We start from the raw sequence: 18233 nt of genomic DNA on the forward strand, positions 1-18233 counted from the left end.
ACATTGTCTGGTGAGAGAGAGAATAAAAATTAGTGACTCAAATTTTCAAGCGTTTTTCAAGTTCTCTTAACACTTTCTAAAAATCCCATTCAAATTAAATTGGTATGCAAACCCCATTGCTATCAGGATTCAACATATTTTCTTAAATCTTAAGCGCCATCTATCGAATTCTTATTTTTACGGAAGTTGTTTTTATTTCAGAATTACTAGTGAAAAGAAACAAGAATCTCTGAAATTTCTATAAGATCTTGATAAATACTAGTATTTCCTAACTTTACCCAGCACTTAATGAATACTAGAGCTTACCAACTTTACTGATCTATCTGGAGGGTTTGATTTTTAGATGATAAAAAAAAAAAAAAATCAGTTGTTTTACTTGTTACCCTGCCATAATTCTGTTCAATGCGAGGATTATGATTCATGGATAGATTATACACTCACACAACACAGATTATTATCAGCAACAGCCACCAGCTTTTAAGAAAACATCTACCAAACACAAGATCTTTTAAAGGAACAGTCACTGCAGCTGCCAGTTAACAATGAAAAGCTCATGAGACATGGGCTTAGTGAGATAAGAGGAATAGAAAGTGTAGCACACAAAGTCTACAGTAAACTCTGAGCCTGTCCCCAGTACAGTGGTGCTTCAGAGAGACAGAAAAAGGCCTAGAAACAGGAATAAAGGGAAGGCAGAAAATAAATTTCCTATTCAGAGGCTGAAAAAAGCACAGAGTTTATCTTGGGAAAGAAAACCCCAGTGATGTAACAGGAGGATTCGGGCACGTTGTCATTTCTTCGTACACAACCAGTCATTCTAAAACCAAAACCATTTCTCTCTTCACAGCATATTGTTACTCAACCAAAAAGTGGGTGCTGGGATACTGGGAATAAAGATGGACAATGGTCTATCGGACTTTATTATCAACAGGGGAAGGAAATGTTATTGCAGCGAACACTACCAACCAGAGGCTGAAGAACATCATTAGTGGTTATTCTATACTGTTTTTCCCCTTAAGGTCAAATTTGCAAATTTAGCCGAGACTTATGTAAAAACTGGCCATAATTCCTTCTTCCCAGCATTCATACCCCAAATCTAACAGTAATGACTCATCTTCATAGTAATGATGGCTTACTTTCTATCAATGTAAGATACTAACAGGTAGTTTTTGAGAAGGGTCACAAAGCAACAGTGACGTAGAGGATTCCTTCATGATGATGATACCTGACTTAAGGAAGGGGTGAGGGCTAAAGGTGAGGAGAGAGGCCATGCAAAGGTTCAGAAGCTGCGAAGAGCCCAGGGTGCAAGAACTGGAAGGAGGCCCTGCGCCTAGGGCCCAGGGGATAGCAGAAGTTGGTATTGGCCGGCTTGGCAGAGGCTAGACCCAGCAGGGCCGGTGGGCCGAAGTGAAGGGGTCTGGATTTTCAATGTGCTATGAGGCCCTTGAGTGATCTGCCTCCCCAACTCCCTCCCAAACCCTCAGCTGCTGACTTCTGTGGCCTCACTCCCTTGGCTCACGCTCCTCCAGCGACCCTGCCCCCTGCTGTTTGTTCTTCAGCCTTTCAGCACCCTCTGCCACCACAGCCCTTGGATTCGCTGTTCCTTCTCTTCTGCCCTAGGCTCACCCACCATGTTCACGTGACTCAAGCCTTCATGCCCTGAAAGTCTTGTTCAGAAAACTCCTTCTCACCCTATTTTTTTTCCCCAACCTATTTTAAATTGTACACCTCTAACATAATCCTCTAGACCACCCATCACCAACTAGCATATATATATATACACACACACACTTGACATTTTAAAAAAAATTGTCTATCTCCTGCACTAAAGTAGAAACTCTGTGAGGGCAGTTATACAATGTTTACTATTTTTCTGAAAATTAGAACCATACCTAGCTCAATGTAGGTGCTCAACAAATACACACTGACTCAATGAATGAATGAATACAAAGAGAAACCACTGAAGAGTTTCATGATGGAGAAATGATCCACTTTACATTTAAAAGCTACATTTTAAAATCTCATTTCCTACCTAGAACCTTGAGGCGGAGAAGGCAATGGCACCCCACTCCAGTACTCTTGCCTGGAAAATCCCATGGACAAAGGAGCCTGATGGGCTGCAGTCCATGGGGTCACTAAGAGTCGGACACGACTGAGTGACTTCACTTTCACTTTTCACTTTCATGCATTGGAGAAGGAAATGGCAACCCACTCCAGTGTTCTTGCCTGGAGAATCCTAGGGACGGTGGAGCCTGGTAGGCTGCTGTCTATGGGGTTGCACAGAGTTGGACACGACTGAAGGGACCTCGCAGCAGCAAACCCTTGAGGATTTCACATTAAGGAGGGATGCTATAGGTCCCATGGCCCCCCAACTTATACTTCAGCCACTGCCAACTCACCATCCATACTATGACCATGACATTGTTTCTGGGCTCACCCTCTGGACAAAGTGCAAAGCTCTTTTCTTCTAAATGCAGTGTGTGTGTGTTGTGTGTGTGCACATGAATGCTCAGCCATTCAGTTGTGTCCAACTCTTTGTTACCCTATGGACTGTAGCCCACCAGGGTCCTCTGTCCATGGGATTTTCCTGGCAAGAACACTGGACTGAGTTGCCATTTCCTCCCCCCAGGGGATGTTCCTGACCCAGGGATGGATGGAACCTGTATCTCCTGTGTCTCCTGCATTGGAAGGTGGATTCTTTACCGCTGAACCACCTGGGAAGCCCACAGAAAGAGGCTTCTACAGGTTATGTAACTGCCCGTTTACTTGGCTAACACCTCCCCACCAGCCCAGTCTGGATACTTTGAGAACAAGACATACAAAATGGTTCTTCCTACCCGTCTTCTTCTCTTTTACTCCATAAAATGGCAGGAAAGAATTCTCTACCTTATCTTCCCAACTTTCTACATTCTTACCCACAATTGATCCACATGCTCCTTCTCTCATTACAACAGGAACAAGTCTGTGATTCGACCCAGAACTGAATCACTTAGGCTGTGATCCTGTTCATTGCCTTTTTCCATCTGAAGGTATTATCTTCATGATGATCCATTTTTTTCACACGTCATCAATCATCATTCACTCCTGGATAATTTCCAGTGGCAGACAAATGTGCCCTAATACTATCCAAAATAAATAACATGAAACAAAATAAAACAAACTTTCCCTTTTCTGCCTTTATCTATGTCTCCATCCTGCTATTAACTTATTCTTCCATTCTCTTTAAAGCAAAACCATCTGAAGACCTGCGCACCCTTGCCCTCTCAACTCCTCCAGCTCTGGTCATCTAACCCCACAGGCATGTGGCTCCCTGACTCTCCTGATTAGGGGCACTAACCTCCACACTGCCCCAGCCAGAGATCAATTCCCTGGCCTGCCTTTACTTCGCAACAGCAGGGGACCCAGGCCATCACTCCTCACTTACCTGTTTCTTCTCTGGAAGCCTACACACTTCACATTCACCTGGCTTCCCTCCCAGCCTCACTGGAGATTCCTCACCACTCCTGCTGACTCCTCCTTACCCTCACATCCCCTTATTGAGGGCTGAGCCGCTGGCCTTCTTCCGTACTTTACTGACTCTCGAACCCAAGAGAACTCGCCTGTCGCCCAGCTCTCCCTGTCCTCTGCACAATGATGACAGATTCACCCAGAGGCTTCAGCCCAGGCTGCTCCTCCAGCTCTGGGATGTATACTCAACTTTTGCACGGATGCCCACGACCTCACACATTGTGGCCAAAACCAGCTCCTGACCCTGAATCTCCCCATTTTTCACCGTTCCTCCGCTCATTAGATGGTACCACGCAGCTGCTCGTATCTCAGATCCCCATCTTCATTTCCCTCCCTCACCCACTTTTGATTCTTCACTAAATCATCAACTCCACCTCCAAAACAAGTCCGTAAGAGGACAACCTTTCTGCCTTGCCAGCACCATCACCAGGATCTAAGCCCCTATCACCTCTCACCTAGTTGACTGGTCCCTACACCCTTCCCCCAATCCACTCACCAACCAACCAGATCCACCCACTACCCGGATGAAGCTACTGCCCCGCCCCCCAGTAGTCTCTCACTAAAGTTCAGATAAATTCAAATTTCTGAACTTGGCCTCTGTGTTCTGGCCTTTGTTAGCCTCTTTTCCCTCCACTGTGCTCCATGCTCATCTCAGAGAGGCCACATACCCGCTTTTTCTTGCTCCTCCTTTCAGATAACTCAGTGCCTACTTGCTTCTCACCATTCCCACCTCAGCTCCAATGTTAAAGCTCAGAGAAGCTGTTCCTGATCATGTTTGCCTGAACCCCCTCCTCCGCCATCAACTCACTAGCCTACTTTATTGATGTTACAGCACTCAATCTTCTTGTGAAACATCTGTGTATTGACTGGGTCTCACTTCACTCAAGGTTAGGGGCTGTTTCTGATGTGTGTCACTCTACCCCAATACCCAGGAGAGAACCTACCACTTAGCAGGTTAATTCTATCACCACTTGCTAAGCAACCGCCTGCCAGTCAGGACTGTGCCTTCACTCCACCGAGCTATACCCTCGGACTCTAACCCCATTAAGAAGCACAGAGAACGTGCCTGTCAAATGTCTGAGGGATAAAGCAAATGAACGAAGGCAAAACAGCCAGAGGAGTCTCAAGGCAGGAATCACTGCTGGACAAGATATCCTGAGGCCTGCCTACTCTGACAGGAATTGGGACGACTAGGCTGGCAAAGAGGAGCCCTGCCTGTTACCAAGAGCCCTAAGCAGTTACATGGATGTCCTTGATCAGGTATGAATTGTCCCAAGTCCAAATCCTATAACTGAAGATTTAAAAATTGGCCTAGAATGAGATTACAAAGAATGATGGCTTTCATATTTCATACTATCATTAGTATGGAAAAAAATTAGTAAAATTATTAGTAAAATCTGTACAATGAATATGTATTAACTTCAATAATACTCCCCTCCTCCATTAAAATGTATCTGCAGATACAGTTTCCAAAGAGAATAAGGTGATTTATATGGAGAACTGCTTCAAATTTAAATGGAAATTTCCAAGCATTGAAAAGGCAATTTTAAAATTCCCTCATCAGACACAAAACCCCATGACTACCACTAAGCATACACAAAATCTTAAAAGTAGCAGCCTCAGTTATCTCTGACCCATTTCCCAACCTAGGAGGGCTTTATTCTGGTGGCTGTAACTCACCTTTCTTGCCTACCTTTCTTGCAGAAAGAACTCTGCAAAGCATTCCAAGAAGAGACAGCAACTACGGGCTTCCAGGAAAGAAGCAAGCACGGTTTTATACAACAGAACAAAGTCAAACCCCACACCGGGCTTCTCTCCACAAGTCCAAAAAGAGACGACTAACAGCAGAAATGAGCAATGTCAGTGTCCACTTCGCATTTTCACTCACATTCATGAAAGCTGGGAGCTGGGGTTCACTTGCTACGCTCACGCTGTTGTCCTGAGCACTCTGAGGTTTCTTCTCATGCCTACAGACTGCCTGCAAATGAAAACCTGGCATTTTGCTTCCTGCTGCTCTCCTGAGAGTCCTGGCTAACCACTTGATTTGAGGCATGCTCCCAACACTGCGCTTTCATGATTGATAAAATTAACAACACTAGCAAGTAATGCTTATTGAACAGTTACTCTGCCAGATAACATACAAAAGGCTGAAACGCTATTACATCATTTCATCTTCCCAGTCACTATAAAGTGCTGCTACGATTCCCACTTCACAGGTAGGTCAACTGAGGCTGAGCAAAGCTATGAAAGTTTTTCTCAAGTGACTCCTCTAGTGGAGCTGAGATTTGAACCCAGGTTGGTTTAACTCTCGACTGGAGTTCTCAGTATAGCCTCTACTTAAAGCTACCATTTGCAAGTTTACCGCATGGAATCCTATTTTCTCCATAACACCTTCTAATAACAGCACACAGAAGCAGGGCTACAAGAGAGACATTTTGGGAAGCTAATTTAAAGCAGTGATTATCAAATATCAAAATACACAGCGATCTTCAAAAAGTCCACAAGGAAACGTGAAAAAGAAAGAAAATGCAATGAGTTTTTCCTAAACCTAAATTTTCTTCAAATTTAAAGAACTGTCCTTTATTCCAGAACAACAGCCCTCACGCTTTTATGATGGTAAGAATTATATATATTAAAATGTCTAATTTTATATATTCTAAAATGCTAGCAACCCTTTGTTTGAGCCCCAATATATTTTAGAAACTTTCTGGTTTGATATATAAAAGCCTGGGACCACTGGTTAAAAGCATTCCTTTTTTCTAATTGCATTACTGGAATTCAGGACTATAGAAGACATCAGTATCACCTGGGATGGGAATATTTTGTATGTTTAAGATTACGACTCTAACTGATAATGAACTATTACTTTCTCCCTGCCATAAATTTATATATAAGAGAAAAAGTATTTCATGTTAGCAGGGTCTTTATTACAAAGAGGAACAAGAATATTTAATCTAGTTTTGTTATGAATGCCTGAAATGCAAAAATCATTCTTCAGCTCATTTATATGATCCCTGCTGTACACGATGAATATAAATGTAATCCTCTGCCTTCCTCTCAAAAGTACAGTAACTCCAACTGTTAGGTCTACTAACGGGCTTCTTTTTCTTCTTAGAACTTCAATCAAAAATATTTTAATAATCAGATGGGTACATTTATTAGAAATACCATCATAAACTGTGAATATCAATGTGACTAAAAGCAATCTTGCACTGAAATGCTAAACAGTAAAATTTCACTTCTCCTTTTTTTAAAGGATTTTTAAAAAATGGTACAAATCCCAGATGATTGTGTATGCTATCTGCTGCAACTTTAGCTTTTACCTAATCTTTTTTTAAATCCAATTATTTCTAATGCAAACTGTGCATACTTTCCCTCCCCCTCAAAGAAAAGATTTTTAAAAAGAACTGCTAAACACAACATAGAGAGTGCTGTAAAACACACCAAAGCAAGGGCTCTTGATAGCTTTACTTACCAAAAAAAAAAAGGTCTCCCCCTTTGAGATAAAAGTCAGTATTTCTAGCCAAAGATAAGGAAAACAAAGGTCACAGCAGCCTGTGCTGTGGATGCACATCCTGGAATGGGCTCAGCACAGCAACCCTTTGCGATTCCATGGGCTGTAGCTTACCAGGCTCCTCTGTCCATGGAATTTTTCAGGCAAGAGTACTGGAGTGGGTTGCCATTTCCTTCTCCAGGGGATCTTTCCAACAACACAGCAGAGGGTTAAGCAGGTGAGCTTTGGAGTTAGACATATGTGAGTCCCAAGGTCTCTTGTATGTTTTGGGGTCTTGGTGAAGTATTTCACTTCCCTGGGCCTCAGTTTCCTCATCTGTGAAATGGGGATAATGGTAATACCTGCATCACTGAACAGATGTAAAAAATACATAAGGTAAAACCTGTACTGGCACTGAGTAAAAGTTCTCACTGAACTTGAATTGCCATCATACATGTCGGAACATTGTCAGATGTGGATAGGAGGAAGCAACATGCTGTTATAAGGGAAACATGTGACCACATAACAAATAGGTCATACTCAATAATGAGGCATAAATTTCCTATGCTTCCCTCCTGAGATCAGAGTTCACAAGAACTAATCAAAACTTTAAAAGGAGTACATTCAGCTTGGAGGCCGCATCCTATATAGGAAACATGCATGGTTTACTTTACTGTGAAGTCTTCTGGGTTGAGGAACTCAACATGGACTGTGCCAGGTGTGACACTTCTCAACAAGCACAAAATCAAAGCTGTGAGATGGAAGGATGTGGGATGCCCTCCTCATTAATCAAAATGTAGATGTGTTTCCTGGTAAATCTGCCTTATGAGCCAAGTTCCAAGGCTTCTCACGGGGCTTCAGCTGCCCAAAGTCAACTCAAGGGCAGAAATTGTCAAGAATCTGTGCCAGGTCCCTTTTTGAAAATCCCATGAAAGTTCCAGATCCCTTCTCCCAAGGATGTATATACAATCCAGGAGCTTAACAGAAGCCAGGCCCCATCCTCACACCCAAAGCTCTGCAAAGCTGAGACAGTACCAGCTCTGTTGATGTCCTATATTTGCATCGCCCAGACACAGGTCTATGCCTAGAACAGTGGCAGCAAGTGACAAAAGTGACACAAATAAGAGCCTTCTCACACAAAACCTTACACCTTCACGTGTATCTCTCTTTCTGCCTCAACGTATTTCTTCAGTGTTGAAATAACTTTTGGGTGAATGGTGTTTTTGCCTTTTTTTTTTTTTTTTACTACTTTTAAGATTTTCCCCCTCAAAACAGAATGTTCAAGGAGTAATGGAATCACATTCTGCAGAAAAGGTTTCCCTTCATTAACCAAGAAACCCATTAGAACAAGGATGGCAAACTTTTTCTGTAAAGAGCCAGAGGGTTAATTTTGGCCTTGGTGGGCTATATGGCCTCAGTCACACCTCTTCAACTCCACAGGTCACTGCATAGAGAAAAAAGCTGCACAGAAAAAAATTAAGTGCATGAACGGCTGTGGCTATGTTCCAGTGAAACTTTACTCATGGACTCTGACATCTGAATTTCACATATTTTCCCACAAATCAGGAACTAAACATCTCCTTTTTACAGTTTTTGTGTCAACCACTCAACAATATAAAAAGCATTCTCAGAGGCTTCCCTTGTGGCTCAGTAATAAAGAATTCACGTGCCAGCGCAGGAGACACAGGTTCCCTGATCCAGGAAGATCCCACATGCCACGGAGCACCTAAGCCTGTGTGCCACATTTATTGAGCCTACACTCTAGAGCCCGGGAGCTGCAGCTACTGACACCTGCATGCCTTAGAGCCCATGCTCCACAGCAGGAGATACCATCGTACCGAGTAGCCCACATTACCACAACTAGAGTAGCCTCCACTCGACACAACTAGAGAAAAGCCAGCACAGCAACGAAGACCCAGCAGAGCAAAAATAAATATAAGTAACAAAACTTCTTTAAAAAGAAAAAAAAAAAAAAAGCATTCTTAGCTAGGCCGCGATCTGCAGTGACGTAGCTAAGGAGCCATGCTCAGGTCAGGGGAAAGACTGCTTCTTTAGGAGTGTCTCTAGGTCTACCCAGGCCCTCTCACTCCTGGGTTAGTGCAGACTTCATAGGCAGAGAGTTACAAGCAGGAACTGTGAGCAAGGACACTGCCTCCTGGAGCCACAGTGCTCATTCACGGAGCGTCAAGTGTGGGCGTTCCAACGCCACCATCCGCCCTCCTTGAATGTGTGTGAGTGCAATTTGGAGGCAGTGAACCCAGATCACACTGATTCCTGTCTGAGGCTTACTTTGGGTCTTAACTTAAGGTGTCAGCAGACTGCAAGCCCTGCTGCCTGCAGAACCCTTACAGGCTCATGGAAGCGTGCTTTGCCTCAAAAGAAGACACGGAGTGCAGGAAGGCTCCATTTTGCCAGGAGACAAAGTCCATGCAAGCATTAAAAAGAAAACCAAAAGAAATATGGTGTCTGAGACATGTTTCAGTGTGGGGAGTGTGGCAGAGATGAAACAAGATTGGGCAGGGACTCATGAGCTGTGGGAAAGACATCAGGAGGCTCATTAAAATACTATCTTTACTTCTGTGTATTTGAAATTGCGCATCAGAAAAGTTGGGGCGGGGCAGGGGGTGGACATTAAGAGAAATCCTAGAGAAAAACAGAGATGCTCTTTATTTCAGAGAGGCTTTATGTCCATAATACAGTTATTTTAATAGCCCTTCCCACCAATACCTGTTTGTTTTCAGTTAGCTGACTATGAACAATTTTTACCCCCGGGAAAGAAAAGGTGGTACGTTGACTCAATCTGTTGTTGATTAAGGCTACCTACCTTCCTAGTTTCTCTTTTTCCTTTGGTACCTAGCTCCCTGCAGGTGTCAACCAACCCCTCTTCCATCTTGACCTAGGCTCAATTAGGTCCCTGTTATTTTGACAGGGAGGTCACCTGTCATCAACTGTGGATATCACTCGAGGTCACCCTCCTACTCACTCGCCTAAATATCAGTGATAAAAAAGGTGGTGTCTTGCCTGTACTCTTTCTGGAAAAGTGCTAAACTCAGGTCAGAGACACAGGAAATGCTCAGCAACAGTCCCTGGCCAGAAAGCACATCCCCCCACAGAATAGGTACCTGTTTTTAAGTCACAACACAATGGAAAGTTGGTCACTTGAACTCTTCAATCTTCCTAGTAGCCCAGTTCATTTATTTTGGGGGCAAATCTTCACTGAACACAAGCAATGTGCAGGAGCTAAATATTTCTTGGTCAATAACAACCCTGTCCTCTAGCAGCGTGCACTCTAATAAAAGAGCCATCACATACCACACATCTTCATATGGTGACAGGAAGAGAGTTTAGACCAAGGAAAAATACGGGGCACTTTGACAGTGCACAAGAGGAGGGCTTAAGAAAAGTTAGGAATGACTTTCCAAAGAAAACATCCTATTTTCACTGTCGACTCCTACAATGTTTTATTTGTGATTTGCTGTCAAGTGAAGGCATGTCATGTTTTTACACTTAAGGACTTAGGTACCAAGCTTAGGTACCAATATGAAAACCTTAATCAGTTACTCATACCAATTAATTCCACCTAAACATAATTAATGTTATTTATACAATTTCAAAAATCACGTGTAAGAAAAAGATAATTTTCTGCGTTTAGTCTTTTGAAAGTTAAAAATGTATTATCCATCTTTTCCCAGTAAAACCAACTGTGCCATAAAATTACATATTACAGAACAAAACAAGCAAGGCAATAAAAATTTGATGATATAAATGAAAAACAGGCTGATCTCTGAAAGATAAGGGATATTTTATCCTAACATTTATCTAACTGTGCTAAAAGGAAAACAGGGGGATGATATAGTTGCTAAACCACAGATAATCTCAGTTCCACCTAAGTCAAAGGTTCCAATCTCTCCGACAGCATTAACTCTTGGGCAGTCTTATCATGAAGGAATTAGACAAAATAAAGTACAAGAGCAAAAAGAGAGGAAAAGAAAAAAAAAAGAGATTCTAACTCAGAAATTTTGAAGGTAAAGATAAGCGAACAATCCTTGAGAACCCAAGAAAAGCTGGGGACACCTGCCCTCATAAGTGGACATAACATACTATTTTGCATACAATTTCAGGACAACCATAATCCCCTGAAGCCAATTCAAGCCCCAGGTTAAAAATTTCTGACCTAGATAAATACCAAATTAGGAGATCAGGCCTAAGATTATCAGCAGTTGAAAGGGTTGAAAAGAAGTAATGCGTATAGAGTCATTTTCCATTATCTAATTTAATTTCAACCCTTACAACCTCCATGGGAAGTAGGTATTATCATCTCCTTTGACAAAGAGGAATTTAGATTCTGAAAGGTAAAATGCAACGTTTACCAACTTCAAACCTAGGTTTCTAACTCTTAGGTGCACAATCATAAACTGGAGAATTCAAAAAGTCTGGTCAATATTCCTAAATATCTTCCAAGACAAGGAGTTTCTGACTTAGTGCTTCATTCATAGTATCAATTTACCTACATATTTCTTTTCAATTTAACTTTGTTGACAAGAAGAATTAGTAAGAATTTAACTCCAAAACACTTTTTCCTTGGTTGGAGATAATCTCAATCAAAGACAAAGGATAAGTGTCTGATAATTTTAAAATGTATTTTCATGCTTAAACAGCCTGACATGAACTATTTGTTAGAAAAACAAAGGCCCACTGTCTAAAGTGCTGGACATCCTTATACTTATCCCAGAAAATCCACAAAGTCACATATGAATCAAGAACTGACTGAATTAGAAATTTCAGTCTCTACTTAAAACTGGGAGGCAGAAATTCAGCCATCCTGGCTGCTTTAGCATCTTCTGAATAGTTAGAGAAGCTTAGGGGAAAAAATGGTATCGCTAACAGCCACTAATAATTTGATAGGTCAGAAGCACAGAAAACCAAATTTATGATCCCTTTGTGCCTCAAGACAGGAATTAAGAGGTCCTAGATCTTTTTTGGTAAAATACACCAATGACTATGCCCAAAGGGAAAATAATAAATACAGCAAAAAGTGGGTCTAGACAACTACATTAGGTTGGGTCTCTATCCAGACCAAGTAGTGCAATGAAATACAAACATACTTATTCAACCTCTATAGGGGAATTACCAATAATTAGCACCCTGTTTTCACACAGATTTAGAAACTCTTTATGGGAAATATATCCACACCCAGAGAAGAAAAACTAAGAACAGGAGCAGGTCAGGTCATCTAAAGCTCTACTCCAACTGCTTCCAAGGAGAGTTACCACCTAGTGATTTTAAATTTTTTAAGCCCAGGCAGGCTGCCAATTCAACACTAAAACCGGACTAACAACTGATTTTTCCTATTGCAACATCGCCAGCAAGTCCTGTGCTTTCCCTCTCTTTCCTTTGCTCTCAAACAGCAATTCTCCTTTGCAAAATCAACTAATTTGCTCTCTAATCTGTTACAATTGGAAGCTCTCAGAAAGTTGCCACTGGTATTACTCTTCCTCCTAGTGCCAAGAGCCAACAAAAAGCTAGTTCAAAAAAACCAAAACTGTGAACATGAAAACAAGACAGGTACTAAAAACAAGAAGTGTGGAGACAGAGTAACAATGGGCCAACTCTGGACTTTAAAATGTTTCACTTGCCAAAGCTGTACCTATTCTTGGGCCCTTGACAATAACAATGCCAAAATAAATGGCCACACTGAGAAATAAAGTTCTGCTGGGAATATAAACTCAATATTTTGGATACCAAACCTCACTCAAGTCCTTGTCTATACTACTATTGAAGGAACAGCTTGAACTCAGTCTAGAGATGACTGGACTCCTTTAGACTTTCTGACCACCATGTGCCCAGGACCGACACAGGCCTTAGAGACAGCAAAGGGGACTATTTAAAGAAAAAGAAAACCTGAAGTAAAAGTCTGACAGTTCCTAGATATCTTTCATTTAGAGATACACGTTTAGTTACAGTTATTTCCTTCTACCAAACAGTTTTTATTAAAAACTGACCAATAATTAGACTCTGATTTCACTACCTAAGCGCACCAAAAGCTTTTTTCACCAGATAAAATTCTGTGACCCCTCCACCCCCGCTGATTTTGACACTTTCATAAAAATACAAAAAAGAAAAAAAATCCGATCAACAGCTCCTTGGTTGTGATGATCCTTTTGATGAACCTTTGTAACATAAATCCTATGGAAATAGGCTGTACAGGTAAAGTGCTGTCTTTTTTAAAATTCATTTTTATTGCTGGCAGACAATTACAGGTGGCAAGGTGTCCTTTCCAGACCCCCTAAGCCGTTCGTGGAGACGCTTTTGGAAGCTGAATTCCTCCCTCCACTCCTCGCGTTTCTCCATAAGGGGTCAGACCTGAAGAGATTTGGGTTAAACTCACTACTGGTCCCCGAGTGCATCACTGAGCAATGCGCTTAAACTGCACCCAGCCAGGCCTCCACTGAAGGGCTCCCGATGCTCCCGGATATACGAAGCCCCCGGAAACCGGATTTTCCAAACGCTCCATCCTCCCCTTTCTTCTTTATCAGACAGCATCCTCGCGTGGGAGGAGCGGAGTGGTTCAGGTGGGCTCAAGCTACCGCCCTGGCCAGCCGGCCAGGATACTTTCCCTGGACTTGTACAAACTCCATCAGAGGGCTGGACTCACCTTCGCGACAGAGCCCCATGACTTCGCGGTTTTTCCCAAACTCCTTGAAACTTTCGTCCAATTCCGTCCCTAGGAGATACACACAGGAGGAGGGGAGAGGCAGGTCAGTTGCGGAGAGTGTGACGCACGCTCACGCACGCACGGAATAGGTGCGGGCACCTCCGCGTTCCCCAACCCGGCCGATAGCATCTCTGACCCCCGAGGGGGCGGGCCACGGGACGGGGGAGGGGAGACGGGTCTGAAGATGGGGGAATGGGGGCTGCGCGGGGAAGAGGAGGGCGTGGACACTCACCGTCCTTCCCAGGAAGTTTGGAAGCTTCGACCCACAGATTCCACGACTGTCCCAGCATCGCTTCGGGACTCGGCAGGGGCCGGCGTTCCCCGACGGTCGCCATTGCGGCGGCGGCCGAGGTGGAGGCGGCGCCAGGGCCACCGTCCTCCGGCCGTAGGCGCCGCGGCGGCGGCGGCTGCCGCTGGGGCTGCGGAGGCTGCTGCTGCTGCTGCCGGGCGGCCGCGGCCGCTGCTCCGCCCGCCGCCGCCGCCGCTCGGCGCGGCTCCCCCCTGACGTCATCCGCGGCCCGCTCCGACATTCTTTCCGCTCCTACAATGTAACAAAAAAAGGGGGAAAAGAGTCGCGCGGGGGCTGCTTTTAAGGAGGCGCCGGGGAGTTCCGGCGGCGTGCGCGGCCCGCGGGCCGGGTGGGGCGCGCTGACAGCGCCCCCGGCCGCCCAGACCCCCAGCTCTCCTCCTCCAACCACCCCCATCCCCCGCCTTGGGCGCAAAGTCCGCGGCGCGGGCTCGCTTTCGCTTTCGACTCCAGTGCCCCTCGGGGGAGGGGACGAGAGCCGGCGGGCCGCCACCGCGGCGTAGGGTCCCCAGCCAGCCTCCGCCGCGGAGACCCGGCGCGGAGGCCGGCGCCCAGAGCTGCCCCCACCTCAGCCCCGCGCCTCGCCGCGGCGGCCCACGGCGGGGAGGCCCGAGACGCACCCCCGGCCCCCAGGCTGCCCACCCTGAGGCCGCTCGCATCCCTGGGCCGGGCCCGGCGGCCCCGCTCCTTCCTTCCGTCCGCGCGTCCGTCCGAGCGGCGGCGCCCGGCCGGCTCCCTTAAGCGGAGGCGCCTCCCGCCGCCTCCTCCCCCTTGCCGGTCCCTCCCTCTCAGCTCGCTCGGGCGAAGTTTGCACGTCAAGCCCCCGGAGTGGAGCCAGGGCGAAGTCGGAAACGCAGCCACCTATGGAGGAACCAGCCGGCCGGCCGGCCCCGGGGCACCAGCGGGCGGCGTAGCTGTCGGGCCTTCCCGCCCGGGTCCGATCCGGAGAGCAGGGGCGGGTTCAAGGAGCTCTTCGCTCTCAGCTCGCGAGCGGCCGCGCGGCTGTCAAAAGCATGAATGGGAAGCCGCCGCTGAGCGGACGCCTAGCGCGGAGGAAACCACTGGCAGGCGAGAAAATGCAGCCCAGGTGCTGTCCCAGGTGTCGGCCCGAAGCCCACCACGGGAGATCAGCGCGTGCTCCCGGGTTACTTGAGCTCGTTCAGCAAAGAGGAGACCATGAAACCAGTGTAAGATGCAGTGGAGGAGAGAGAGACCGAGGCGAATCCGTTTACATGTTTTAGAGACACGACTCCAAATTTCTATATTTCCCTTTCCAATGCTCCTGGAAGTGATTCATTCACTACCACCCCCATCCCCTCCTCACCACCCCACCACCCCGAAGTCTAATTAGTTTTAATTCAAGCTGTTGGTCTCTCCCTCCTTCTTTATAATTTCTTTGCCTGGGCAGGGCGAGAAGCTAGGGCTTAGGTGAATGTACAGCATTCCTAGAAAATACTGTTTTCTGTTAGATATTGTTCACTCAAGCACTGGCCCACAAAACTTAGCACCCTTCCGCAATACACATATTGCGCGTAAAGCTTTTGCTCAAGTGATGGGTAAAGATGGTAAAATAAAGGGCTATTTAATGAACTAAAGCACCTGAAGTACTTGAAACAGTAGCAGACCACATCAAGCGCTTTTAATTAAGTGTTCTTAGCATTACTGTTCCTTCAAACTGATGTGAAAAATCTGCAGCCTGAGACAGAAACAATGATTTTAATCAGCATGTTTCACATAGCAGTAATATCCGCACTCCTGAGGCACGCGTGTCATAGCTGCTTAGAGAGGCTTTCTTTAGATGGGGAAAAAGCAGGCTTATTCATTTTTTAAAATTATTGTTCATGTTTTTTTTCTTAATCTGGATCATCTGATGTTACAGAGGTGGCCAATTTATCTGTAAAAGAAACAAAGTTCAACCCTCAGAAATATAAAGATATTTAAAGAAGAGTAAAAAATAATGAAACGTTATTGCATCCTAAACTTAACCCAGGGCTCCTGCGGAAAGTGCTTATTTTAGGTTCAAAATTTAAGGGCTTTAGTGGAAAAAAAATTTTTAATTACATATGTATGTGAATTTATTTTTTAAATGTTTAGAAATAAGTCTAAATTTTTTCCTGGATGACATGCAAACAAAAGTTCCCAAAAGTGAAGTTATGGATGCTTCCTGTCCTTATCTAAGAAGCAGAGGAAAAAAAAAAAAAAGAATAACCAAAAATAGTAGAAATGATTGGTAGGATAAAAAATCATTTCTAAAGTTTTAATTTCCAACAGAAGAAGATCAGTGAGAAAAACTGCGTAGGTAAAACATAATTTCCTTAGTAGTTCAGTACCTAACTTGTAACAAAGGCCCTCAATCTTCATGTCACCAATGTAGACCTTCAGTTTTTCATTCATCCAAATGACTGAAAAATCTGTAGAATTACAGAAATACATTTAAAAAACACCTAACTTAATGATTTTATGCGACTAAAGCACACAATTTATGGAATATTTTGTATTTTGCAATATTCTACATTTAAGAAAAACAAAAATTTGTATTTTATGGCATTTGGAGATGCCATTAAAAAGAAAAGCTTAGGGCCACCCAGGTATGTAGGTTCCAAAGAGAGTTTGCCTATTGAGTTCAGCCCTTCTGATCTCTGAGAGTACAGGATGAAAATAAAAATAAGGGGAAGAGTGAAGGACAGCCCTGCTTCAAGATACTGCTCGCTTTCCCCCTTTTTACATGTGAAAATACTTCAAGATTCACTAATATGACTTCAAGGTAATGAGGGTCAATATGGCAATTTGTAATACTTCAACTTCCTTCCTTATTCCAGTTTCATACCTCCCCCTCTTTTTGACTGGTTCAATAAAGAAAACACAACAGGGCTTAAAATAAAAAAATACTAAATATCCTCTTAGCATTATGATAGTTATTAAGAGAAATGGTTACTAATAGCAGCTATCAATTATTGGGTACCTACTAGGTGCCAAGCATTGTTGGAGGTTTGCATTATCTCTATTAATATTCACAACTGTGTAAGGCAGGAGTTGTATTACTGTTTACAGATGAGGAAAATGAGGGAGGGCTCTGGAGCCAGTCCCTATGAATTTTTTCTGAGTTCATATAGTGGCTCTTCACTTACAAACTATGTAATGTAAGCCAGTCGCCTAACTTACTTGGACCATCAGTTTCCTAACCTGTAAAACAGAGATAAAGCCAGGTTCCTTCTGAGCACTGCATGAAAAGATACATGGAAAGCACAAAAAAAGACAAAACAAATACTATAAACAGGTATCTTATATCACATTGAGCAATTCAGATAAATTCTTATCTGAGAACTGCATTACCAAGTTGAAGATGTGAGCACCAAGAGAATGACAGGCAATTTCTAGCCATCTCTCTTTCCCTGCAGCCAGTGCCTTTTACCAGATCCTCTTCACCCATGAAAAGTCCTAACTCCTTCTAGAACACGCAGTTTCTGATATCCAGAGTTGGTTTGGGTTTCCCAATAGTTTGAATGAGTAACCAACAAAAGCCAAAAGTGCTAGCTGAGAAAAGTACAGTGTTCTGAAACTCAAATTTAGGCAACATTTAACAAGTGTTCTTATATCAAAGACACTCCCTATAACCAAGATTACAACAGAAATTCAAAAACTTGGTTTGATAATAAGGATGACCTGATGACTTCTTACCTAAACACCCCTCTTCTGCACCCAAAAAAATATGTAAAACCATAAGCAGTACAATTTACATTCATTTATTATTATTTCCATATAACAGTGTTCCTTGTATGCTATCAATCAGTTCTACCAGTATACTTCTGATGCTCTTTTCAGTTCTGAAGATCTTCAGTATCTGTCTGCACAGATAAATGATAGGTTTTATAAGGTTTGAGTAATGAAGATTCAACTCATCAAACAGGTTCTGCTTACCTACCACGTATCAGGCGCTCTGTTAGGCACCGGGTTGAACACAACACAGTAATTTCACTGAGGACATGAGAAGTAGGAGAAGTTTTTTTAATTCATCAAAATGCTCTTATGGAAAAAGCTGTCACCACCAATTAGACTGTATGTGGCTTAAGAACTAGGCCGTCAGAAGTGAAATGCTGCCAAGTTTTGAGCATTTCATCCCTTCCAGGGATGTATTTAAAAGGTGGCCTTACTTCACCATCCAAATTTAGGGACGTTCCCAGTAGGTGCCAAGGGTAACAAGGTCTCTCTTTACA

The 18233-nt window shown here is 43.9% G+C and overlaps 1 protein-coding gene across 28 annotated transcripts in view; it reads right to left on the reverse strand.

Moving 5' to 3' along the window:
• The window catches only part of ATXN7 (ataxin 7), a 159532-nt gene that overhangs the window by 102714 nt on the left and 38585 nt on the right, over positions 1 to 18233 (reverse strand). For 24 of the 28 annotated variants that reach the window (XM_070776363.1, XM_070776375.1, XM_070776374.1 and 21 more), the window contains exons 1-3: positions 14662 to 15293; positions 13945 to 14253; positions 13653 to 13721 (exon numbers count right to left, since the gene is read on the reverse strand). In XM_070776363.1, the coding sequence (XP_070632464.1) occupies positions 13653 to 13721; positions 13945 to 14242 (367 nt within the window). In that variant the 5' untranslated portion in view covers positions 14243 to 14253; positions 14662 to 15293. Of the gene's footprint in view, positions 1 to 13652; positions 13722 to 13944; positions 14254 to 14661; positions 15294 to 18233 lie in introns of those variants that run through there. The other 4 variants (XM_070776358.1, XM_070776359.1, XM_070776360.1 and 1 more) reach the window with 2 other exon arrangements.

This window comes from Bos indicus, chromosome 22, assembly GCF_029378745.1.
Source record: "Bos indicus isolate NIAB-ARS_2022 breed Sahiwal x Tharparkar chromosome 22, NIAB-ARS_B.indTharparkar_mat_pri_1.0, whole genome shotgun sequence".
Classification (NCBI taxonomy): Eukaryota; Metazoa; Chordata; class Mammalia; order Artiodactyla; family Bovidae; genus Bos; species Bos indicus.